The sequence below is a fragment of the Ranitomeya imitator genome, chromosome 7 (assembly GCF_032444005.1).
Source record: "Ranitomeya imitator isolate aRanImi1 chromosome 7, aRanImi1.pri, whole genome shotgun sequence".
Classification (NCBI taxonomy): Eukaryota; Metazoa; Chordata; class Amphibia; order Anura; family Dendrobatidae; genus Ranitomeya; species Ranitomeya imitator.
The window spans coordinates 218,561,506-218,583,967 of record NC_091288.1 but is presented as its reverse complement, the minus strand read 5'-3'; the positions used below and the strand labels follow the sequence as shown (position 1 = coordinate 218,583,967).

At 48.8% G+C, this 22,462-nt stretch overlaps 1 protein-coding gene across 1 annotated transcript in view; it reads left to right on the top strand.

Annotated features, from left to right (window-relative positions):
* DOC2A (double C2 domain alpha) overlaps nt 1-18,409 on the top strand; it is a 97,327-nt gene extending 78,918 nt beyond the window's left edge. Inside the window, exons 8-11 of the mRNA XM_069735013.1 lie at nt 7,235-7,392; nt 14,793-14,874; nt 14,981-15,077; nt 15,296-18,409. Coding sequence (XP_069591114.1) covers nt 7,235-7,392; nt 14,793-14,874; nt 14,981-15,077; nt 15,296-15,432 — 474 coding nt within the window. The 3' untranslated portion in view covers nt 15,433-18,409. The remainder of the gene's footprint in view (nt 1-7,234; nt 7,393-14,792; nt 14,875-14,980; nt 15,078-15,295) is intronic.
* The last annotated feature ends 4,053 nt before the right edge of the window (nt 18,410-22,462 follow it).

The window sequence follows — 22,462 nt, the reverse complement described above, 5'->3', positions numbered from 1 at the left end:
TCAGTGCTGCCCCTGGTGGAGATGTTCTCCTGTATTATAGAGAGCGCCTCCTCCTCTGTGTACTCAGTGCTGCCCCTGGTGGGGATGTTCTCCTGTATTATAGACAGCGCCTCCTCCTCTGTGTACTCAGCGCTGCCCCTGGTGGGGATGTTCTCCTGTATTATAGACAGCGCCCCCTCCTCTGTGTACTCAGTGCTGCCCCTGGTGGGGATGTTCTCCTGTATTATAGACAGCGCCTCCTCCTCTGTGTACTCAGCGCTGCCCCTGGTGGGGATGTTCTCCTGTATTATACAGCGCCCCCTCCTCTGTGTACTCAGTGCTGCCCCTGGTGGAGATGTTCTCCTGTATTATAGAGAGCGCCTCCTCCTCTGTGTACTCAGTGCTGCCCCTGGTGGGGATGTTCTCCTGTATTATAGACAGCGCCTCCTCCTCTGTGTACTCAGCGCTGCCCCTGGTGGGGATGTTCTCCTGTATTATAGACAGCGCCCCCTCCTCTGTGTACTCAGTGCTGCCCCTGGTGGGGATGTTCTCCTGTATTATAGACAGCGCCTCCTCCTCTGTGTACTCAGTGCTGCCCCTGGTGGGGATGTTCTCCTGTATTATAGACAGCGCCCCCTCCTCTGTGTACTCAGTGCTGCCCCTGGTGGGGATGTTCTCCTGTATTATAGACAGCGCCCCCTCCTCTGTGTACTCAGTGCTGCCCCTGGTGGGGATGTTCTCCTGTATTATAGACAGCGCCCCCTCCTCTGTGTACTCAGTGCTGCCCCTGGTGGGGATGTTCTCCTGTATTATAGACAGCGCCTCCTCCTCTGTGTACTCAGCGCTGCCCCTGGTGGAGATGTTCTCCTGTATTATAGACAGTGCCTCCTCCTCTGTGTACTCAGTGCTGCCCCTGGTGTGGATGTTCTCCTGTATTATAGACAGCGCCCCCTCCTCTGTGTACTCAGCGCTGCCCCTGGTGGGGATGTTCTCCTGTATTATAGACAGCGTCCCCTCCTCTGTGTACTCAGTGCTGCCCCTGGTGGGGATGTTCTCCTGTATTATAGACAGCGCCTCCTCCTCTGTGTACTCAGTGCTGCCCCTGGTGGGGATGTTCTCCTGTATTATAGACAGCGCCCCCTCCTCTGTGTACTCAGCGCTGCCCCTGGTGGGGATGTTCTCCTGTATTATAGACAGCGTCCCCTCCTCTGTGTACTCAGTGCTGCCCCTGGTGGGGATGTTCTCCTGTATTATAGACAGCGCCTCCTCCTCTGTGTACTCAGTGCTGCCCCTGGTGGAGATGTTCTCCTGTATTATAGACAGCGCCTCCTCTGTGTACTCAGTGCTGCCCCTGGTGGGGATGTTCTCCTGTATTATACAGCGCCCCCTCCTCTGTGTACTCAGTGCTGCCCCTGGTGGGGATGTTCTCCTGTATTATAGACAGCGCCTCCTCCTCTGTGTACTCAGTGCTGCCCCTGGTGGGGATGTTCTCCTGTATTATACACAGCGCCTCCTCCTCTGTGTACTCAGTGCTGCCCCTGGTGGGGATGTTCTCCTGTATTATACACAGCGCCTCCTCCTCTGTGTACTCAGTGCTGCCCCTGGTGGAGATGTTCTCCTGTATTATAGAGAGCGCCTCCTCCTCTGTGTACTCAGTGCTGCCCCTGGTGGGGATGTTCTCCTGTATTATAGACAGCGCCTCCTCCTCTGTGTACTCAGTGCTGCCCCTGGTGTGGATGTTCTCCTGTATTATAGACAGCGCCCCCTCCTCTGTGTACTCAGCGCTGCCCCTGGTGGGGATGTTCCCCTGTATTATACAGCGCCCCCTCCTCTGTGTACTCAGTGCTGCCCCTGGTGGAGATGTTCTCCTGTATTATAGAGAGCGCCTCCTCCTCTGTGTACTCAGTGCTGCCCCTGGTGTGGATGTTCTCCTGTATTATAGACAGCGCCCCCTCCTCTGTGTACTCAGCGCTGCCCCTGGTGGGGATGTTCTCCTGTATTATACAGCGCCCCCTCCTCTGTGTACTCAGTGCTGCCCCTGGTGGAGATGTTCTCCTGTATTATAGAGAGCGCCTCCTCCTCTGTGTACTCAGTGCTGCCCCTGGTGGGGATGTTCTCCTGTATTATAGACAGCGCCTCCTCCTCTGTGTACTCAGTGCTGCCCCTGGTGGGGATGTTCTCCTGTATTATACACAGCGCCCCCTCCTCCGTGTACTCAGCGCTGCCCCTGGTGGAGATGTTCTCCTGTATTATAGACAGCGCCTCCTCCTCTGTGTACTCAGTGCTGCCCCTGGTGGGGATGTTCCCCTGTATTATAGACAGCGCCCCCTCCTCTGTGTACTCAGCGCTGCCCCTGGTGGGGATGTTCCCCTGTATTATAGACAGCGCCCCCTCCTCTGTGTACTCAGCGCTGCCCCTGGTGGGGATGTTCTCCTGTATTATAGACAGCGCCCCCTCCTCTGTGTACTCAGCGCTGCCCCTGGTGGGGATGTTCCCCTGTATTATAGACAGCGCCCCCTCCTCTGTGTACTCAGCGCTGCCCCTGGTGGGGATGTTCTCCTGTATTATAGACAGCGCCCCCTCCTCTGTGTACTCAGTGCTGCCCCTGGTGGAGATGTTCTCCTGTATTATAGACAGCGCCCCCTCCTCTGTGTACTCAGCGCTGCCCCTGGTGGGGATGTTCCCCTGTATTATATACAGCGCCCCCTCCTCTGTGTACTCAGCGCTGCCCCTGGTGGAGATGTTCTCCCGTATTATAGACAGTGCCCCCTCCTCTGTGTACTCAGCGCTGCCCCTGGTGGGGATGTTCTCCTGTATTATAGACAGCGCCCCCTCCTCTGTGTACTCAGCGCTGCCCCTGGTGGAGATGTTCTCCTGTATTATAGACAGCGCCCCCTCCTCTGTGTACTCAGTGCTGCCCCTGGTGGGGATGTTCTCCTGTATTATAGACAGCGCCCCCTCCTCTGTGTACTCAGTGCTGCCCCTGGTGGGGATGTTCTCCTCTATTATAGACAGCGCCCCCTCATCTGTGTACTCAGCGCTGCCCCTGGTGGGGATTTTCTCCTGTATTATACACAGCGCCTCCTCCTCTGTGTACTCAGTGCTGCCCCTGGTGAGGATGTTCTCCTGTATTATACAGCGCCCCCTCCTCTGTGTACTCAGTGCTGCCCCTGGTGAGGATGTTCTCCTGTATTATAGACAGCGCCCCCTCCTCTGTGTACTCAGTGCTGCCCCTGGTGGAGATGTTCTCCTGTATTATAGACAGCGCCCCCTCCTCTGTGTACTCAGTGCTGCCCCTGGTGGGGATATTCTCCTCTATTATAGACAGCGCCCCCTCATCTGTGTACTCAGCGCTGCCCCTGGTGGGGATTTTCTCCTGTATTATACACAGCGCCTCCTCCTCTGTGTACTCAGTGCTGCCCCTGGTGGGGATGTTCCCCTGTATTATATACAGCGCCCCCTCCTCTGTGTACTCAGCGCTGCCCCTGGTGGGGATGTTCTCCTGTATTATAGACAGCGCCCCCTCCTCTGTGTACTCAGCGCTGCCCCTGGTGGGGATTTTCTCCTGTATTATACACAGCGCCTCCTCCTCTGTGTACTCAGTGCTGCCCCTGGTGGGGATTTTCTCCTGTATTATACACAGCGCCCCCTCCTCTGTGTACTCAGCGCTGCCCCTGGTGGGGATTTTCTCCTGTATTATAGACAGCGCCCCCTCCTCTGTGTACTCAGCGCTGCCCCTGGTGGGGATGTTCTCCTGTATTATACACAGCGCCTCCTCCTCTGTGTACTCAGTGCTGCCCCTGGTGGAGATGTTCTCCTGTATTATAGACAGCGCCTCCTCCTCTGTGTACTCAGTGCTGCCCCTGGTGGAGATGTTCTCCTGTATTATAGACAGCGCCTCCTCCTCTGTGTACTCAGTGCTGCCCCTGGTGGGGATTTTCTCCTGTATTATACACAGCGCCTCCTCCTCTGTGTACTCAGTGCTGCCCCTGGTGGAGATGTTCTCCTGTATTATACACAGCGCCTCCTCCTCTGTGTACTCAGCGCTGCCCCTGGTGGAGATGTTCTCCTGTATTATAGACAGCGCCTCCTCCTCTGTGTACTCAGCGCTGCCCCTGGTGGGGATGTTCTCCTGTATTATACACAGCGCCTCCTCCTCTGTGTACTCAGTGCTGCCCCTGGTGGAGATGTTCTCCTGTATTATACACAGCGCCTCCTCCTCTGTGTACTCAGCGCTGCCCCTGGTGGAGATGTTCTCCTGTATTATAGACAGCGCCTCCTCCTCTGTGTACTCAGCGCTGCCCCTGGTGGGGATGTTCTCCTGTATTATAGACAGCGCCTCCTCCTCTGTGTACTCAGCGCTGCCCCTGGTGGGGATGTTCTCCTGTATTATAGACAGCGCCTCCTCCTCTGTGTACTCAGTGCTGCCCCTGGTGGGGATGTTCTCCTGTATTATACACAGCGCCTCCTCCTCTGTGTACTCAGTGCTGCCCCTGGTGGGGATGTTCTCCTGTATTATACACAGCGCCTCCTCCTCTGTGTACTCAGTGCTGCCCCTGGTGGGGATGTTCTCCTGTATTTTATACAGCGCCCCCTCCTCTGTGTACTCAGTGCTGCCCCTGGTGGGGATGTTCTCCTGTATTATAGACAGCGCCCCCTCCTCTGTGTACTCAGCGCTGCCCCTGGTGGGGATGTTCTCCTCTATTATAGACAGCGCCCCCTCCTCTGTGTACTCAGTGCTGCCCCTGGTGGGGATGTTCTCCTGTATTATAGACAGCGCCTCCTCCTCTGTGTACTCAGCGCTGCCCCTGGTGGGGATGTTCTCCTGTATTATAGACAGCGCCCCCTCCTCTGTGTACTCAGTGCTGCCCCTGGTGGGGATGTTCTCCTGTATTATAGACAGCGCCTCCTCCTCTGTGTACTCAGCGCTGCCCCTGGTGGGGATGTTCTCCTGTATTATAGACAGCGCCCCCTCCTCTGTGTACTCAGTGCTGCCCCTGGTGGGGATGTTCTCCTGTATTATAGACAGCGCCTCCTCCTCTGTGCACTCAGTGCTGCCCCTGGTGGGGATGTTCTCCTGTATTATAGACAGCGCCTCCTCCTCTGTGTACTCAGCGCTGCCCCTGGTGGGGATGTTCTCCTGTATTATAGACAGCGCCTCCTCCTCTGTGTACTCAGCGCTGCCCCTGGTGGGGATGTTCTCCTGTATTATATACAGCGCCCCCTCATCTGTGTACTCAGCGCTGCCCCTGGTGGGGATGTTCCCCTGTATTATAGACAGCGCCTCCTCCTCTGTGTACTCAGTGCTGCCCCTGGTGGAGATGTTCTCCTGTATTATAGACAGCGCCCCCTCCTCCGTGTACTCAGCGCTGCCCCTGGTGGGGATGTTCTCCTGTATTATACAGCGCCCCCTCCTCTGTGTACTCAGCGCTGCCCCTGGTGGAGATGTTCTCCTGTATTATAGACAGCGCCTCCTCCTCTGTGTACTCAGCGCTGCCCCTGGTGGGGATGTTCTCCTGTATTATAGACAGTGCCTCCTCCTCTGTGTACTCAGTGCTGCCCCTGGTGGAGATGTTCTCCTGTATTATAGACAGCGCCCCCTCCTCTGTGTACTCAGCGCTGCCCCTGGTGGAGATGTTCCCCTGTATTATACAGCGCCTCCTCCTCTGTGTACTCAGCGCTGCCCCTGGTGGAGATGTTCTCCTGTATTATAGACAGCGCCTCCTCCTCTGTGTACTCAGTGCTGCCCCTGGTGGGGATGTTCTCCTGTATTATAGACAGCGCCTCCTCATCTGTGTACTCAGCGCTGCCCCTGGTGGAGATGTTCTCCTGTATTATAGACAGCGCCTCCTCCTCTGTGTACTCAGCGCTGCCCCTGGTGGAGATGTTCTCCTGTATTATAGACAGCGCCTCCTCCTCTGTGTACTCAGCGCTGCCCCTGGTGGAGATGTTCTCCTGTATTATAGACAGCACCCCCTCATCTGTGTACTCAGCGCTGCCCCTGGTGGGGATGTTCCCCTGTATTATACAGCGCCTCCTCCTCTGTGTACTCAGCGCTGCCCCTGGTGGAGATGTTCTCCTGTATTATAGACAGCGCCTCCTCCTCTGTGTACTCAGCGCTGCCCCTGGTGGAGATGTTCTCCTGTATTATAGACAGCACCCCCTCATCTGTGTACTCAGCGCTGCCCCTGGTGGGGATGTTCCCCTGTATTATACACAGCGCCTCCTCCTCTGTGTACTCAGCGCTGCCCCTGGTGGGGATGTTCCCCTGTATTATAGACAGCGCCCCCTCCTCTGTGTACTCAGCGCTGCCCCTGGTGGGGATGTTCCCCTGTATTATACACAGCGCCTCCTCCTCTGTGTACTCAGCGCTGCCCCTGGTGGGGATGTTCCCCTGTATTATAGACAGCGCCCCCTCCTCTGTGTACTCAGTGCTGCCCCTGGTGGAGATGTTCCCCTGTATTATAGACAGCGCCTCCTCCTCTGTGTACTCAGTGCTGCCCCTGGTGGAGATGTTCCCCTGTATTATAGACAGCGCCTCCTCATCTGTGTACTCAGCGCTGCCCCTGGTGGGGATGTTCTCCTGTATTATAGACAGTGCCTCCTCCTCTGTGTACTCAGCGCTGCCCCTGGTGGAGATGTTCTCCTGTATTATAGACAGCGCCCCCTTCCCCCCTTTTCCTCTATGATTTGCCTTTTCCTACCTGTCTCATCTGTTCTGTAATTCAGCTTTTTATTTTAGCCCCCCTGTCTGTATCCTCAGTCTGTCTCCCCCACATCTTCCTTTCTTCTGCTTTCCATACACTTTTTTTCCTTCGGCACCTGCGGGGGTTGGGAACAGATTCAGTGTGAAGTGCACAGAGATGCACAATGACAGCTTCTGCGCACAATGACAGCTTCTGCGGATGTCCCTGAACTCTATGGCTGAGTTATATGTGCGTCTCTGTGCTCTCAGCCAATATATAATGCAGCATCGGGAGAGGAGAAATATTAAGAGTTGTCGAGGAGGAAGAAAACGCCGCCTCTCTGAGCCATGGGTTGTGTCTGGTAGTGCCGCTCTCCTCCATTCAGGTCAATAGGGCTCAACTGCAATACCAGACACAACCTGTGGCCAGGAGGGGCGCTGGTTTTGAACGACGGAAGGCATGTATTTTTAATCCTACTTTTACCAGTTCTTGTGTAATAATACTATAAATTAGGAATCTAAAATCCTATTCCGGGTAACGAGTCTGTGCCCCCTTCTCTGTGTCCTCAGCTGGAGCGCTGTCAAGAGTGGGAACTAGAGGAACGAGGGCGGATCCTTCTGTCTCTCACATACAGCACTGAACGCGGGGGGCTCGTAGTTGGCATCATACGTTGCGCCCATCTCGCTGCTATGGACGTCAATGGATTTTCTGACCCTTATGTCAAAACGTAAGTAGTCATTGTCACTAGTGGGGGAAGACCCGAGAAAAACGGTATCATTGGAGGTCTTCTTGCATTGCTCCAGTTTTATGGGTTTTTATGTGATTGGTGACATCTTGAAAACAAGAAAGGAAAAAAGAAATGTTGCCACAACGTGACTGTGTGACCTCTGTGCAGATCAGTTTGGTCCTGGTTTTAAAAACTCCTCGGTGAAATCCAGTCTAGATTGCGATTAATAGTTGATTTTTCTGTTCTCAAATTGTAGATGGATCGGATCTTCTAGTAGTTCTTCATTCTTGGGTCTTCTCTTCATTCGTAGTTCCTCCTTCATCCTAAACTTTGTCCTAGTAGATCCCTAATGTTTCTTGAACTCATTGGCTCTCTTCTTAGAAGTATTTTTTCCTCCTGGCCGCTAGCTCCTGCCACAATGTTATTCTTCTGCTTTTGGATGGTTGCTCCCTTCTTATTTGTTGGCCCTCATGTCCAAGCTTGTCCCTGGTTTTAGATGTATTTCTACCTTTCAATGGTAACTTCAGCCGTTCTTCTGCCCTAATGTCGTTGGATTTAGTTCAAGCTGTATTTCTGCCCTTGGATGGTGGCTCCAGCTTCTTCTTTGGTCTTGTCTTTGCCTTCAGTGCTAAACCTGTTTATGTTCTTGCTTTTGAACGGTGGCTCTAGCTTTCTTTTTAGCATCTCCTCTAGTCTGTTCATAGACTTTGCTCTTGGTCTTACATAATGGCTCCAAATTTCCTTTAGCCTCATCTGCGCACTAGTCATTGGCTTTAAGGATAGACGTATTTCTGCTCTTGAGTGAATTCTGCAGCCTTTAATTTGTCCCTAACCCAATCTTGCCTTTGGCATAAGTTCTAAACTACCTCTGCTTTTGGATCGTGGCTTCAGACGTCTTCTATTTCCTTACAATTTTAAACATCCATTCTGTCCTTGGTTGTAGATGATGGCTCCTACCTTTCTTTTGGCCTCTTCTCCAGTCTTGTTATTGGCTTTAGTTCTAAATGTATATTTGCGCTTAGTTTTAGATGGTGGCTCCTACCTTTCTTTTACCCTTATTTTCAGTTTTGCCTTTGGATTTAATTCTAGATGTAATCCTGCTTTTTGGATGGTGGCTCCAGGCATTGTTTTGTCACTGCACCGCTCCTCTTCTATATTGTCCTTATCTGTAGATTTTTTATTTCCCTTCAGTTCTAGACATATTTCTATTCTTGGACTTAGACGGTGGCTCCAGCTTTTTTTTTTTTCTCTTCTCTTCAGTTATGTTGTTAGATTTATTTCTAGACACATGTTTGCTCTTGGACGGTAGATCCAACCTTTCTTTTGACGGCTTCTATTGTCTTGTCTTTTCCTTCATTTCTAGACATACTTCTGTTCTTGATCTTAGATTGTCGCTCCAGGCTTTCATTTGCCCTCATGTCCTTCTTCTCTTGTTTTTACCATCAGTTCTAAACATATGTTTGCTCTTGATTTTATGTTGTGGCTCTACACTTCCTTTTGGTGTCTTCTCCAGTCTTGTCGTAGACTTTAGATCTAGCTATATGTTTGCTCTTGGTTTTAAATTGTGGCTCCTACCTTCCTTTTAGCTTTTTCTCCAGTCTTGTCTTTGCTTTTAATTGTAGACTTGGAGACTCATTTCTGCCTTTGGTTTTAGATGGTGGATCCAATCTTCCCTTTGCCCTCATTTCCAGTCTTGTCATTGGCTTTAGTTCTAGATGTAATTCTTCTTTTAGTTGGTGTCTCCAGCCTCTCACTTGGGTTTTGTGTCAAGCCTTTTATTTGCCTTCAGTTTTAAACATATTTCTTATTTTGCTTAGTTGCTCTAGTCTCTCTTTGGCCTCTTCTTCAGTCTTGTCTTAGCCTTAAAAGGTGATTTTGGGTGGTGGCTCCAACCCTTCATCGGGTCTTATCTCCCAGCCTATCATTGGCTTTGGTTCTAAGTGCATTAATGCTTAGATGGTGGCTCCAAACTCTCATTTGATCTTTTCTCTAGTATTGTATTTGCCTTTAGTTTGAGATGTATTACTACTTTTTGTCTTCGATGTGTCTTACCCATTTTCTTTTGGCCTCTCCTCGAGTCTTGCCATTGGCTTTAGTTCAGGATATATTTCTGCTATTAATTTTAGATTTTGGCTCTTAGTTTTTCCTTTGTCTTTACCCCGTCCTTGACTTTACTTCTCTTGGTATACCTGCTATTGCTCTTGACGCCTCCACTATCTTGAATTTTTGTATTTTTTGGCATCTCTCTTCTCCCTTTGCTTCTTAGCTCTGCTGCAAATCACATTCCTATGTTTTATACCAATTTTAGGGGTTTCAATATTATTGTTTATACAGAGGCTGTAGTCACCCAAATTTAACAGAGAGTGTAACACTTGGGTTTGTGTCATATATATTACGAAAGGTCCTGAGATTCCAATCAGGGAGTAACCTTTGTGGTCTTCATGGATGAAACAGATGCAAATCGCTGCCTAGTCATGACCAAGCTTTCCAATGTCCCCTATTGACATATAAACCAGGATTGTTATGTCATTGCACCCATCCTCTTCTATATGTATTGCCTACCCATTTATCAGTCTTGACAGTAGTCCACTCATAAGCTTGAAAGCTTTGGATATGGGTTGGAGTCACATAATTAGGTTGGTCGGACCCGGTGGCTCTAATAAGCCTTTGATTGAAGTAGAATTATGTTGCACAGAGGATGGGTAATGGTGAAGTTCAGGATTTTAGTGGCGTTATCTTGTATCTGTCATCTGCCTGTGTCTTTCGAGGCTCCCTGGTGCAATGCTGCTCTCAGGCTATGAGCCCCCGGCACGGAGTGTTTCTGCATGAAAGGCTAATTGTATGCAGGGCTGAGGCGTGAACCGGGCTTGTGCAGTTGTGGCAATGTCGCTATGTAGCACCTATATTAAGCACAATTATTTCAGGCAAATTACCGAAGAGCAGCTCTGGGATGGTTGCCTGGGTTCACTTATCTCGGCACATTAGAACATTGTTAATCACATGCACACGGGGCGTCAAATACACGGCGGGCTCGATAATTTATTCACATCTATGACTTAACCTTTTATGTAGTAAGAGTGAAAACAATAACGCAGAAAGATAGCTAATTATCAGATAATCTATAGACTTGTGGGTAAATTAGTGACTTGTGATATTTCAAGGCTCCAGGAGGGATAGGATATAAGCAGGAGTCGCCAATGCGCCAGGAGTTTGGTACTCACAATACCCCTGATGTTTTACCGGCCTGTCTTACTGCAGGGGCTTTTCTAATACATTGATGGCAAAAAAACTGTCCTTATCCTAAGATCAATTATTGACCAGGGCAGCAGAAGCCAATGAAGGATGTAGTTTTGCAGCACTAGAGCCATACGTCATCTACAGCAGTTCCTATTCATCATGGCGGTCCATGCATTAAGAGTTCATTAAGCTGGAATAAGACAATACTGAAGCCTGAAGATCTGGAGGGGACGCAGCAAGGCAATTAGACCTCACACATTGACTTATTCCTACCTGCGAATTTCCTCAGGCTTAAAGAAATGGAGTTAATTGGAGAGTGATGGTCAAGGTCCTGACGTTTAGAACGTCTGCATGATTTTTGCCCCAGCTCAGGAATGATTAAAAAGTAACCTACATCAGAGAATGGTCCTAGATGTTCGGGGCTGTTAGGTGTCTACTCGTGTGATCAGTCATAATTCAGACCCGAGGCTACCAAACCATTGTTTTCTCCAGCCAGTGATCATGTTTGAGTGGTCACCTCTTCATATCTTCTCCAGCCAGTGATCATGTATAAGTAGTTAAGGCCCCGTCACACTTAGCGACGCTAAAGCGATCCCGACAACGATACCTGTCAGGGATCGTTGCTGCGTCGCTATGTGGTCGCTGGTGAGATGTCAAACAGTGAGATCTTCCCAACGACGCAGCAGCGATGCCGCGACCTGTAGCGACCTGTACAACGATGTCGTTGTGACCCTGTCACATGGCTGCTATTATGACGATTCAGACCTCGATGAGGGACGTCCTGTGTGACGTTGTAATCACACAGGCGTGCATTTGCGTTGCCTTTTCCGCGCCCATTCAGTTCCGATTGGTGGTCGCTACTGCGTTCTGATTGGTGGCGGCCTTGCCTTATGAGGCGACACAATAGCCCTTCCGTCCTTTGTTCCTGACCGCGTGGTGGTTTGCAGATCGTTGTAGAGTTCTCCGGCCTGCGACTCCTCTTCGATTTATCTATTCTTCAACGGTTCTTCTGACACCTAGGACGGAAGCGCTACTATGACGCCTTCTGTTGAAGGCATGACCGCCAATCAGAACGCAGTAGCGACCACCAATCGGAGCGGAGGGGTGCGGAAAAGGCAACGCAAATGCACGGCTATGTGTCGGTGTCTGAGTCGTCAACGAGGTCATTGGTAAGGTGTCAAACACAGCGATGTGTGCTACCCAGCGGGACCTCAACGATCAATAAAAGGTCCAGGCCATTCCGACACGACCAGCGATCTCACAGCAGGGGCCTGGTCGCTGCTACCTGTCAAACATAGCGAGATCGCTACTGAGGTCGCTGTTGCATCACAAAACTTGTGACTCAGCAGCAATCTCGCTAGCGACCTCGCTTAGTGTGAAGGTACCTTTACTCCTCCAAGTCTTTTCCAGCCAGTGAGTCACTTCTCCATGTCTTCTCCAGCCAGTGATGACGTATGAGTGGTCTCCTCTACAAGTCTTCTTCAGACATTCATTATGCATGAGTGGTCACTTCTCAATGTCTTCTCCAGCCAGTGATCATATATGAGTGGTCTCACCTTCATGTCTTGTCAGCCAATAATCACGTATGAGTGGTCATCTCTCCACATCTTCTTTGGCCAGTGATCATGGTATGAGTGGTCACCTATTCATATCTTCTGCAGCCAGTGATCACATATGAGTGGTCTCATCTTCATGTCTTGTCCAGCCAATAATCACGTATGAGTAGTCAGTTCACATCTTCTTTGGCCAGTGAACATGTATGAATGGTCACCTCTCCATGTCTTGTCTAGCCAGTGATCATGTATCATTGGTCACCTCTCTATATCTTCTCTGACCAGTGATCATGTATGAGTAGTCACCTCTCTACATTTTCTTCAGTCAGTAATCATGTATGAGTGGTCATCTTTCCACATCTTCTTTGACCAGTGATCATTTATGAGTGGTCACCTGCTCACTTTTTTGGCCAGTGATCATGGTATGAGAAGGTATGAGTGGTCACCTATTCATATCTTCTGCAGCCAGTGGTAATGAGTGGTCTCATCTTCATGTCTTCTCCAGCCAGTGATAATGAATGAATAGTCCCCTCGTCATATCTTATCCAATCAGTGATCATACATGAGTGGTCACTTCTCCATGTTTTCTCCTGTCAGTGATCATGTATGAGTAGTCATCTTTCCATATCTTATTTGGCCAGTGAACATGTATGAACGGTCACTTCTCCATGTCTTGTCTAGCCAGAGATCATATCAGTGGTCACCTCTCTATATCTTCTCCAACCAGTGATCATGTATGGATCGTCACCTCTCAATGTTTTCTCCAGCCATTGATCATGTATGAGTGGTCATCTCTCCATATCTTCTTTGGCCAGTGATCATTTGAGTGATCACCTCCTCACTTCTTCTTTGGTCAGAAGGTATGGATGGTCACCTCTTGAACAATGTTCTCATTTGCCGACAACAAGCGGTGACCTTGCAAATGGCGAGGAACTGAAACACAAAGCTGCAGAATAGGACTGGTCAGCTGCTATGATGTATTTTTGGGTCTGATGCACATATTGTGTGTTGTCAGTTCGGCTGACTGGTCATGGGTCCTCTATATTTAGGGCGAAGGCTCACTTTCCACCACTGGTTTACCATTACCCGTAATGATTCTTTAGTAAACATCGCAGAGTGATAATTAACAGTTAAATGTCAGTGAGCAGCCATGTTGCCCAGTGGAGATCACCAAAAGATGAGTGCAACGAATTATGACTTCTTCCATACAGAAGTAGTCCCCCTGGAGAGACTTTGGTAAATCGCAGGTCTCTGCTGGAGCAAGGCGTACACGGCGGAGGGCTGCATCAATGACTGGGCACGTTCTCCCTCTTCACGCCTGGTGCCCAGCAGTAATTACCCCTCACATCCCACCATATATCGTTTCGTCTACAAGGACATTGTGACTCATCTCACACTCATGGATTTAATTGTAGTCTTCAGACTTTCCTGCACCTGTGAGTAATCCCACCGCAGAGAATGGCTGTGAAGCCGATGAAGTGGCATCTCACGCTCACCATGGACCCTGGGCTGTACCTCAGACGTCTCCTCACTGCCGACATAATAGAAGTGAGGGGAGGATACAGAACAGAGATGCCTATCTGATCCAATACACATGGTCTACCAAGTAATCTCACAGTCTATCGTGTGATATAGCTAATCTGTTGTGTCTAAGGGTACCGTCACACAGTGGCATTTTGATCGCTACGACGGCACGATTCGTGACGTTCCAGCGATATAGATACGATCTCGCTGTGTTTGACACGCTCCTGCGATCAGGGACCCCGCTGAGAATCGTATGTCGTAGCAGATCGTTTGAAAATTTCTTTCGTCGTCTAGTGTCCCGCTGTGGCGGCATGATCGCATGGTGTAACAAAGGTGTGCACGATATTGTATACGATGTGCGTATAGTAACCAACGGCTTCTACATCGCACATACGTCATGAAATTATCGCTCCAGCGTCGTACATTGCAAAGTGTGACAGCAGTCTACGACGCTGGAGCGATATTGTTACGATGCTGGAGCGTCACGGATCGTGCCATCGTAGCGATCAAAATGTCACTGTGTGACGGTACCCTAATCCTAACGTCGTGCCCAGATGACACAGCCATATACAGATATATAATACCATCATATAGCGTATACACTATGTGAAGTATACAAATATTACCGCCATTGAAGAATACCAACATAACGCAAAATACATGATTTTCATCTGCTTCCGAGGTTCCCTTTTTCAGGGGTACCAAGTAAATAAGGGGCCCAAACCCTTAACCATAAAATCGGCCCTACATATTCCTCCAATTAAGCCTCAGTCTGCCATTTGTACTTAGGTGAAGCCTCGGCCCCTGGGGACAAGTGGCTTATTCTTAGTTGTGGGACGAGAGGTGGCAGTAATCCGGGTCTGCCGAGTGTTGGCAGATTTGTGGGAGACGGGCAGAGAAGAGGACTGAAGGAGCTGGGGGTGGTGGTCCTACTTCTGGGGACCCTGATACATCCAGATAAAATGTAAAAAAAAAAAACATATGGTTGTCAACAACCCGCCTCCATCTTTGAGGTCATCCTTAAATGGATTGTCCATTTTGTCCTGGCAGGGTACATATAAGAAACAGTCGTCTCTTGTCTTCCAGTTATCTGAAGCCAGATGTGGAGAAAAAGTCAAAGCACAAGACGGCGGTGAAGAAGAAGACGCTGAACCCAGAATTTAATGAGGTAAACTGTGGGGTTTGGTCACCGTATTGGCGGCCATTTTGTATTTGGGAGTTTCATCTTTTAAAATGGCTGCCACCATTGTACTTAACATCCTGTCATTATTCAGGAGTTCTTCTACAAAATCGCTCTGCATGAACTGCAGAAGCGGAGCTTGGAGGTGACCGTGTGGGATTACGACCTGGGAAAGTCAAACGATTTCATAGGTGAGCTTAAACATGGCTACCATGGGAGGCGCCAGCTACACGTAGATGACAGGCCTCACGTGTTGGCTTAAGCCCCATAGTTGGGTTTTGAGGTCATCATGCATATCACTGCAATGCTCTGATTAGACAGCTAGAACGTATCCACCATTTCAAACTGAACGTATGGGGCGCCTACTGCGTCATCCACACCATAACCTTACTCTTCTTCTGTACTACAGGGGGCGTTACGCTCGGAATGAATGCAAAAGGAGAGTGTCTTAGACACTGGATGGAATGCCTCTCTTCCACCAATCAGAGGGCAGAACACTGGCACACGTTGACCAATGAGCTTCCGGGATCCACCTTCACTGACTAAAGAAGAGCGTTTAGAGATGGCAGGGAGCTGAGAGGGATCACTCACCTGCACACTCACCCCACTAAATGCACTTCATGGAAAGTTATGGTCCTTGTAAATATGGCTGCCAACAAGATGGATGAATATGTCTACGTTTGCGCCATAACAAGATGTCATCGGTTTATTCTGTCGCTGCTGGATTTTGGAAAGGAGGCGGCAATAGGGCAAAAAAAATGTCCTCACCCACTGGAAGCAATGACTATGTAAATATTCATATCAATATAAATCCATGACAATGGCTGATTTATGACGACCTCATCGTATGGGAATCGCCGATCAAAACGGTCCTAAACCAATCCAGCATCCCTTTAACTAAATTTACCTCTGTCTGGTCAGTAGGGGACAATAGCATATCTCAGGTGGTAACTAATATTGATAGTAGAAGCCAACAAAATGGAGGCCTGGGATCTCATTGAAGGCCACTATTTTGTAAGACCTCTAGAAGTCAATGAAGAACAAGGACATAAAATGGTGCAATCCAGTCTATGACTACCACAAAATGGCAGAGACAACCAAGGGACCAATAAAATGCACAAATGTACTTTTTCAAAATGGTGGAATCCAGTATACAATTGCCACAAAACGGTGTAATCATCCGAACGATTGACACAAAATGGTGGCACAAAATGTAGAAAACCAGTCACAAAATGGCGAAACATCCAAGTAATGGACAAAATGGGAAAATCTGCAGTGTTACTCTCCAAAAACGAAGGACAAGTTTATATGGTTACTCTCTCATAATGTCAGACGCCAACAAAATGGTGGAATCCACTATGCCAATCTCAAAATGGAAGAAATGACTAAAAGAATGGACGAATCTCTTCAGTGTTTCTCTCACAAAAAGGTGTAATCTTGTCTACGATTGCCACAAAATGGAGGAATCAAGTGAAGAATAAAATGGACAAGTCTACAGTATTACTCTCCAAAAATGGTGGTCAGACTGCTGCAAAATTATGGAGTCCAGAAAATGGACGAATCTACAGTGTTACTCTCGCAAAATAGCAAATTGTGAGTCACAAAATGGCTGTATCCGCTAAGGAAAGGGCCTAACCTATAATATTGAGATCAATTAGTATTTTCCAAGAGGTTCGGGGACGCCCGCCCAGCGCCGCGCCTCCCTAGTGAGGCCTCATTACTCCGCGGCGGATTAGACAGCGCCTCGTCTCTCATTGTCTGAGATTTCAGTCTGGTAATTGGATTTAATTAGTCCTCGCTCCTGTCGGGTCACATGGTGGCTGAGCGCTGCTAATCTGTAAGTGATCCACCGGCTTCTGTCAGGCTAATGCCATTATGGGGAGCGGGAGGACAGTGAAGGCCCGAAGCCTGATCTGAGAGAACATGCCGCAGTCGCCCATGGCAACCTCTCAGCGCAGCTCTGCCAATAAAAGCAACAGCTGTTATGGGCGACGCAGACATGTTTTCCTAGATGTTCGAACCCCCAGCGACACGAAAAAGTATAATTGGCGACTAGTACTCCGCACTGTACACGTGTCACCACAAACATTCCTCACAGCCGCTATTTACCTCTTGCCAATAAAGGTATGCGCACTGAAACTTCCATTAATCTGGCAACTTGGCGGCCATATTTGAGAGGACCAGAAATTATAGCTAGATTGCATTCCCATCCCTGTGAACCCGTGTGACGGCAGCCATATAACCCAGGAGCGAGCACAAACCGCCAGTCGCCTAATTACTGGCGTCCACGATTACCGACTCGCCCCAACGATCAGTTCTCTTCTCTCTAGTCTTCACAGAATCGTAATGACGCGGTGAAAAAGCAGCAGCGTTCTCTAATCCCGCCGACATCTGACTGGCTGCATATTTGTAATGGGGTCACATCCCAGACAAGATGGCGGCTCAGGACAGATTAGGCCTCGTGTATCTATGGGCAGCACCTCCATAACAACCAGACTCCAGTGAGGGTTAGCTGATGGCGAGCGTCCTCCGATCCCACGGCACACACTATGCACACCCGTCGCTCGGGGCTATGCACACAGCTCACACTTTCACTCTTTGCACGTCTTGTTTTTTTTAATGTTTTGTGACTTCACGTTTTGTATGTGGGGGGGGGGGGGGGGAAGGGACGTGTGTGATGTTTTGTACAACGGGGTGGGGGGGGGGGGGAAGTCAGTGCTCGATCCTCGCACGCCGGCACTGTGTTTATGCAAAAATCGTGTATTTTGTAACTTTATTAAATACTCTATTTGTTTCCCGCTGACAAAGTGGGAGTGGTCAGAACGTCAGCTGGCGCAAACCCAAAAATCTTCCAGGGTGGAGAGTACATCAGGGTCCTCAACGATCAAACCAGAAAATGCCATGTTCTGTATACCCTATACCGCTGCACAAGAAACGCGGTCACATGACGCGCGTCCTCTATTACCATCAAAGCAGCGGCTGCCAAAGGGCGTAAGAGACTTCAAAACAGAGGCCTGTGCCAGAACCGTGACCGCTGACACCCCATTCAGTCATGTTGCTATTGTGCTTGCTCTGGGGTTGTCATGGAAGCACCAAACATGGACTTCATGTCATGTGACCTTCACGCATAAGAACACAAGAGATCACATGATAGGGAGTCTAAGTATGATTGGTCTATGGATGTTACCATGGCAATCCTAGAGTGAGCACAACTACCAAGCAAACAGTCCTCTTCCTGTATCAAAAACGAGCCAGTTCCTTAGGTCCGCTTGTCCCAAGGCCATTTAAAGGGACAGTGACAGGGCTGGTGCTGCCTTGTATATAGGGCTCTGACACCGTCATGATGATGGGGTACGGGACCACTGAGTATTGCCCGATTTAATAACATCAGGCCACTCGTGACCAATTGTGTTTTGTGTCGTGTGTGTCAGGTTTGGATCGGGGTGCGCTGGAGGCGAAGCACCCCATATTTGCATGTCACGGCCTCCTTCTGATAACTGCACTCAATAAAGGCAAAAAATGAGTTGTCCCGTGTCATGATTTACTAAAAAAGAAAATCCCCAAAGTTTTTATCAAACGGCTAACAATTATACTGCTCCTTGCCTGCCCTCTACTGGTCAGAGCTGAGTATTGCACTAATGTAAATGGAGAAAGTATGTTCCCCCCACATCCATCTTCGGGGGCTTCTCTGTACTCCTTATACAGGTGCTTCTCACAAAATTAGAATTCAATTCAAAAAGTGAATCTCCTACATTCTATAGAGTGATTACACACAGAGTGATCTATTTCACGTGTTTATTTCTGTTAATGTTGATGATTATGGCTTACAGCCAATGAAAACCCAAAAGTCATTATCTCAGTAAATTAGAATAACTAACAATAATCACATGCAAAAGCTTCCTGAGCATTTATAAAGGTCCCTCAGTCTGTTTCAGTAGCTCCACAATCATGGGGAAGACTGCTGACCTGACAGATGTCCAGAAGGCATCACTGACACACTCCACAAGGAGGGGAAGCCACAAAAGGTCATTGCCAAAGAAGCCGGCTGTTCACACAGTGCTGTATCCAAGAATATTAATGAAAAGTGGAAGGAAAAAGTGTGGTAGAAGAAGGTGCACAAGCAACCGGGATAACCGCAGCCTGGAAAGGATTGTTAAGAAAAGACCATTCAGTAATGTGGGGGAGATTCACTAGGAGCGGACTGCTGCTGGAGTCATTGCTTCACCACACACAGACGTCTCCAGGACATGGGCTACAAGTGTCACATTCCTTGTGTCCGCCCACTCATGACCAATAGACAACGCCAGAAGCGTCTTACCTGGGCCAAGGAGAAAAAGAACTGGACTGTTGTCAGTGGTCCAAGGTGTTTGTTGTGAATTCTGTTGTCGGGCTCCCTCCTGTGGTCATGAATGGTACTTCGGCTGGTTCTGTCCATGGACTTCCTCTGGTGGGTGTTTCTGAGTTTCCTTCCACAGGTGACAAGGTTAATTCGTTAGCTGGCTGCTCTATTTAACTCCACTTAGATCTTTGCTCCATGCCACCTGTCAATGTTCCAGTATTGGTCTAGTTCACTCCTGGATCGTTTTTGTGACCTGTCTTCCCATCAGAAGCTAAGTTCCAGCCTTGTATTTCTTTGGTTTGCTATTTTTCTGTCCAGCTTGCTATTTTTATTGTTGTCTTGTTGCTGGAAGCTCTGGGACGCAGAGGGAGCGCCTCCGCACCGTGAGTCGGTGCGGAGGGTCTTTTTGCGCCCTCTGCGTGGTCTTTTTGTAGGTTTTTGTGCTGACCGCAAAGTAACCTTTCCTATCCTCGGTCTGTTCAGTAAGTCGGGCCTCACTTTGCTAAATCTATTTCATCTCTGTGTTTGTATTTTCATCTTTACTCACAGTCATTATATGTGGGGGGCTGCCTTTTCCTTTGGGGAATTTCTCTGAGGCAAGGTAGGCTTTATTTTTCTATCTTCAGGGCTAGCTAGTTCCTTAGGCTGTGCCGAGTTGAATAGGGAGCGTTAGGCGCAATCCACGGCTATTTCTAGTGTGTTTGATAGGATTAGGGATTGCGATCAGCAGAGTTCCCACGTCCCGGAGCTCGTCCTTTATTATCAGTAACTATCAGGTCATTCCGTGTGCTCTTAACCACCAGGTCCATTATTGTCCTGACCACCAGGTCATAACAGGTGTTGTCTTCAGATGAAAGTAAATTCTGCATTTCATTTAGAAATCAAGGTCCCAGAGTCTGGAGGAAGAGTGGAGGCCACAATCCAAGCTGCTGGAGGTCTAGTGTGAAGTTTCCACAATCAGTGATGGTTTGGGGGCCATGTCATCTGCTGGTGTAGGTCCACTGTGTTTTATCAAGAGCAAAGTCAGCGCAGCCATCTACCAGGACATTGTAGAGCATTTCATGCTTCCCTCTGCCGACAAGCTTTTTGGACATGGAAATATCATTCTCCAGCAGGACTTGGCCCTTGTCCACACTGCCAAAAGGACCAATACCTGGTGTAAAAACAACAGTATCACTGGGCTTGATTGGCAGCAAACTCGCCTGACCTTAACCCTATAGAGAATCTATGGAGTATTGTCAAGAGGAAGATGAGACACCAGACCCAACAATGCAGACGAGCTGAGGGCTGATATCAAAGCAACCTGGGCTTCCATAGCCCCTCAGCAGCGCCACAGGCTGACTGCCTCCATGCCACGCCGCATTGATGCAGTAAGGGCAGCACGGTGGCGTAGTGGTTAGCACTGCAGCCTTGCAGCGCTGGGGTCCTGGGTTCTAATCCCACCCAGGACAACATCTGCAAAGAGTTTGTATGTTCTCTCCGTGTTTGCGTGGGTTTCCTCCGGGCACTCCGGTTTCCTCCCACATTCCAAAGACATACTGATAGGGATTCTAGATTGTGAGCCCCATCGGGGACAGTGATGATAATGTGTGCAAAACTGTAAAGCGCTGCGGAATATGTTAGCGCTATATAAAAATAAAGATTATTATTATTTTATTATTAATTGATGCAAAAGGAGCCGCGACCAAGTATTGAGTGCATTTACTGAACAGACATTTCAGTAGGGAACATTCAGATTTTACAATCATTTTTCCAGCTGGTGTTATAAAGTATTCTAATTTACTGAGATAATGACTTTTGGGTTTTCATTGGCTGTAAGCCATAATCATCAACATTAACAGAAATAAACACGTGAAATAGAATCACTCTGTGTGTAATGACTCTAGAAAATATGAGATTCACTTGTTGTATTGAAGAACTGAAAAATTCACTTTTTGATGATATTCTAAATTTTGTTAGAAGCCCCTGTACATCCATAGAGATTAATATAGAGAAGTATGTGCCCAACACATCCACCTCCGCGGGGGTTTCTCTGTCCTCATCTACATCCATAAACATTAAGAGTTGCACCTCTGTGATTCGGAGGCATCTGTGAGAATTTTGGCCCCTTTTCAAGAAGAGCATTTGTGAAGTCAGACCCTGATGTTGGGGGAGGCCGGGCACACAATCACATATCTGTTGGGTGGGGCCGAGGGCCGGGCTCTGGGCGGTCGATCATGTTCTCCCCTCCTCCATGTCTGTATGGACCTTGTGCACTGGGCAGAGTCATGGGGGACAGAGAAGGGTCTTCCCCAAACTGTTCCCACAAAGCTGAAGCTACAATTGTCCACAATGTCTTGTGCTCAAGATTAAGATTTCCCATCACTGAAGCCGAGGGTCCGTGGCCGCCCCCTGATGGGTGTAACGTCCTCCTGGAATCACCAAACCCAGACTCCTCCATCAGTCGCAGATAGAGAAGTGTGATCCGTCACTGCACAGAACACTTCTCCTTCAGAGTCATAGAGCCCTAGAATGTCAGAGTAGGAAGGGACCTCTGGGGTCCTCGTGTCCACCCCCTGCTCAATGCAGGATTCACTAAACTATGTCTGTCCAGCCTCTGTTTGAAAACTTCCATTGAAGGAGAACTCACCACCTCTCGTGGACGCCTGTTCCACTCATTGATCGTCTTCACTGTCCAAAAGTTTTTCCTAAGATCTGATCTGTGTCTCCGCCTATTCAGTTTCATCCCATTGCTTCTCGTGTGTCCATGTGCAAATGGAAATTATGATGATCCTTCTACACTGTGACAGCCCTTCAGATATTTGTAGATGGCTATTAAGTCTCCTCTTAGCTTTCTTGTTTGCAACTAAACATTGCCAGATCCTTCAACCATTCCTTGTAGGACATACTTTGCAGTCCGCTGACCATCCTGGTAGCTCTTCTCTGAACTTGCTCCAGTTTGTTGGTCTTTTTTTTTTTTTTACAATGTGGAGCCCAGAACTGGACACAGTATCCAGATGAGGCCTGACCAAGGAGGAGTAGAGGGGAAGAATTACTTCACGTGATCTAGACTCTATGCTTCTCTTAATACAGCCTAGAACTGTGTCTTTTTGCTGCTGCATCAAACTGTTGACTCATGTGCAGTCTGTGATCTATTAGGTATACTGAACCAGCATGGCTACCACAGCATCTTGCAGCGGCATGCTATTCCATCCGGTTTGCGTTTAGTTGGACCATCATTTATTTTTCAACAGGACA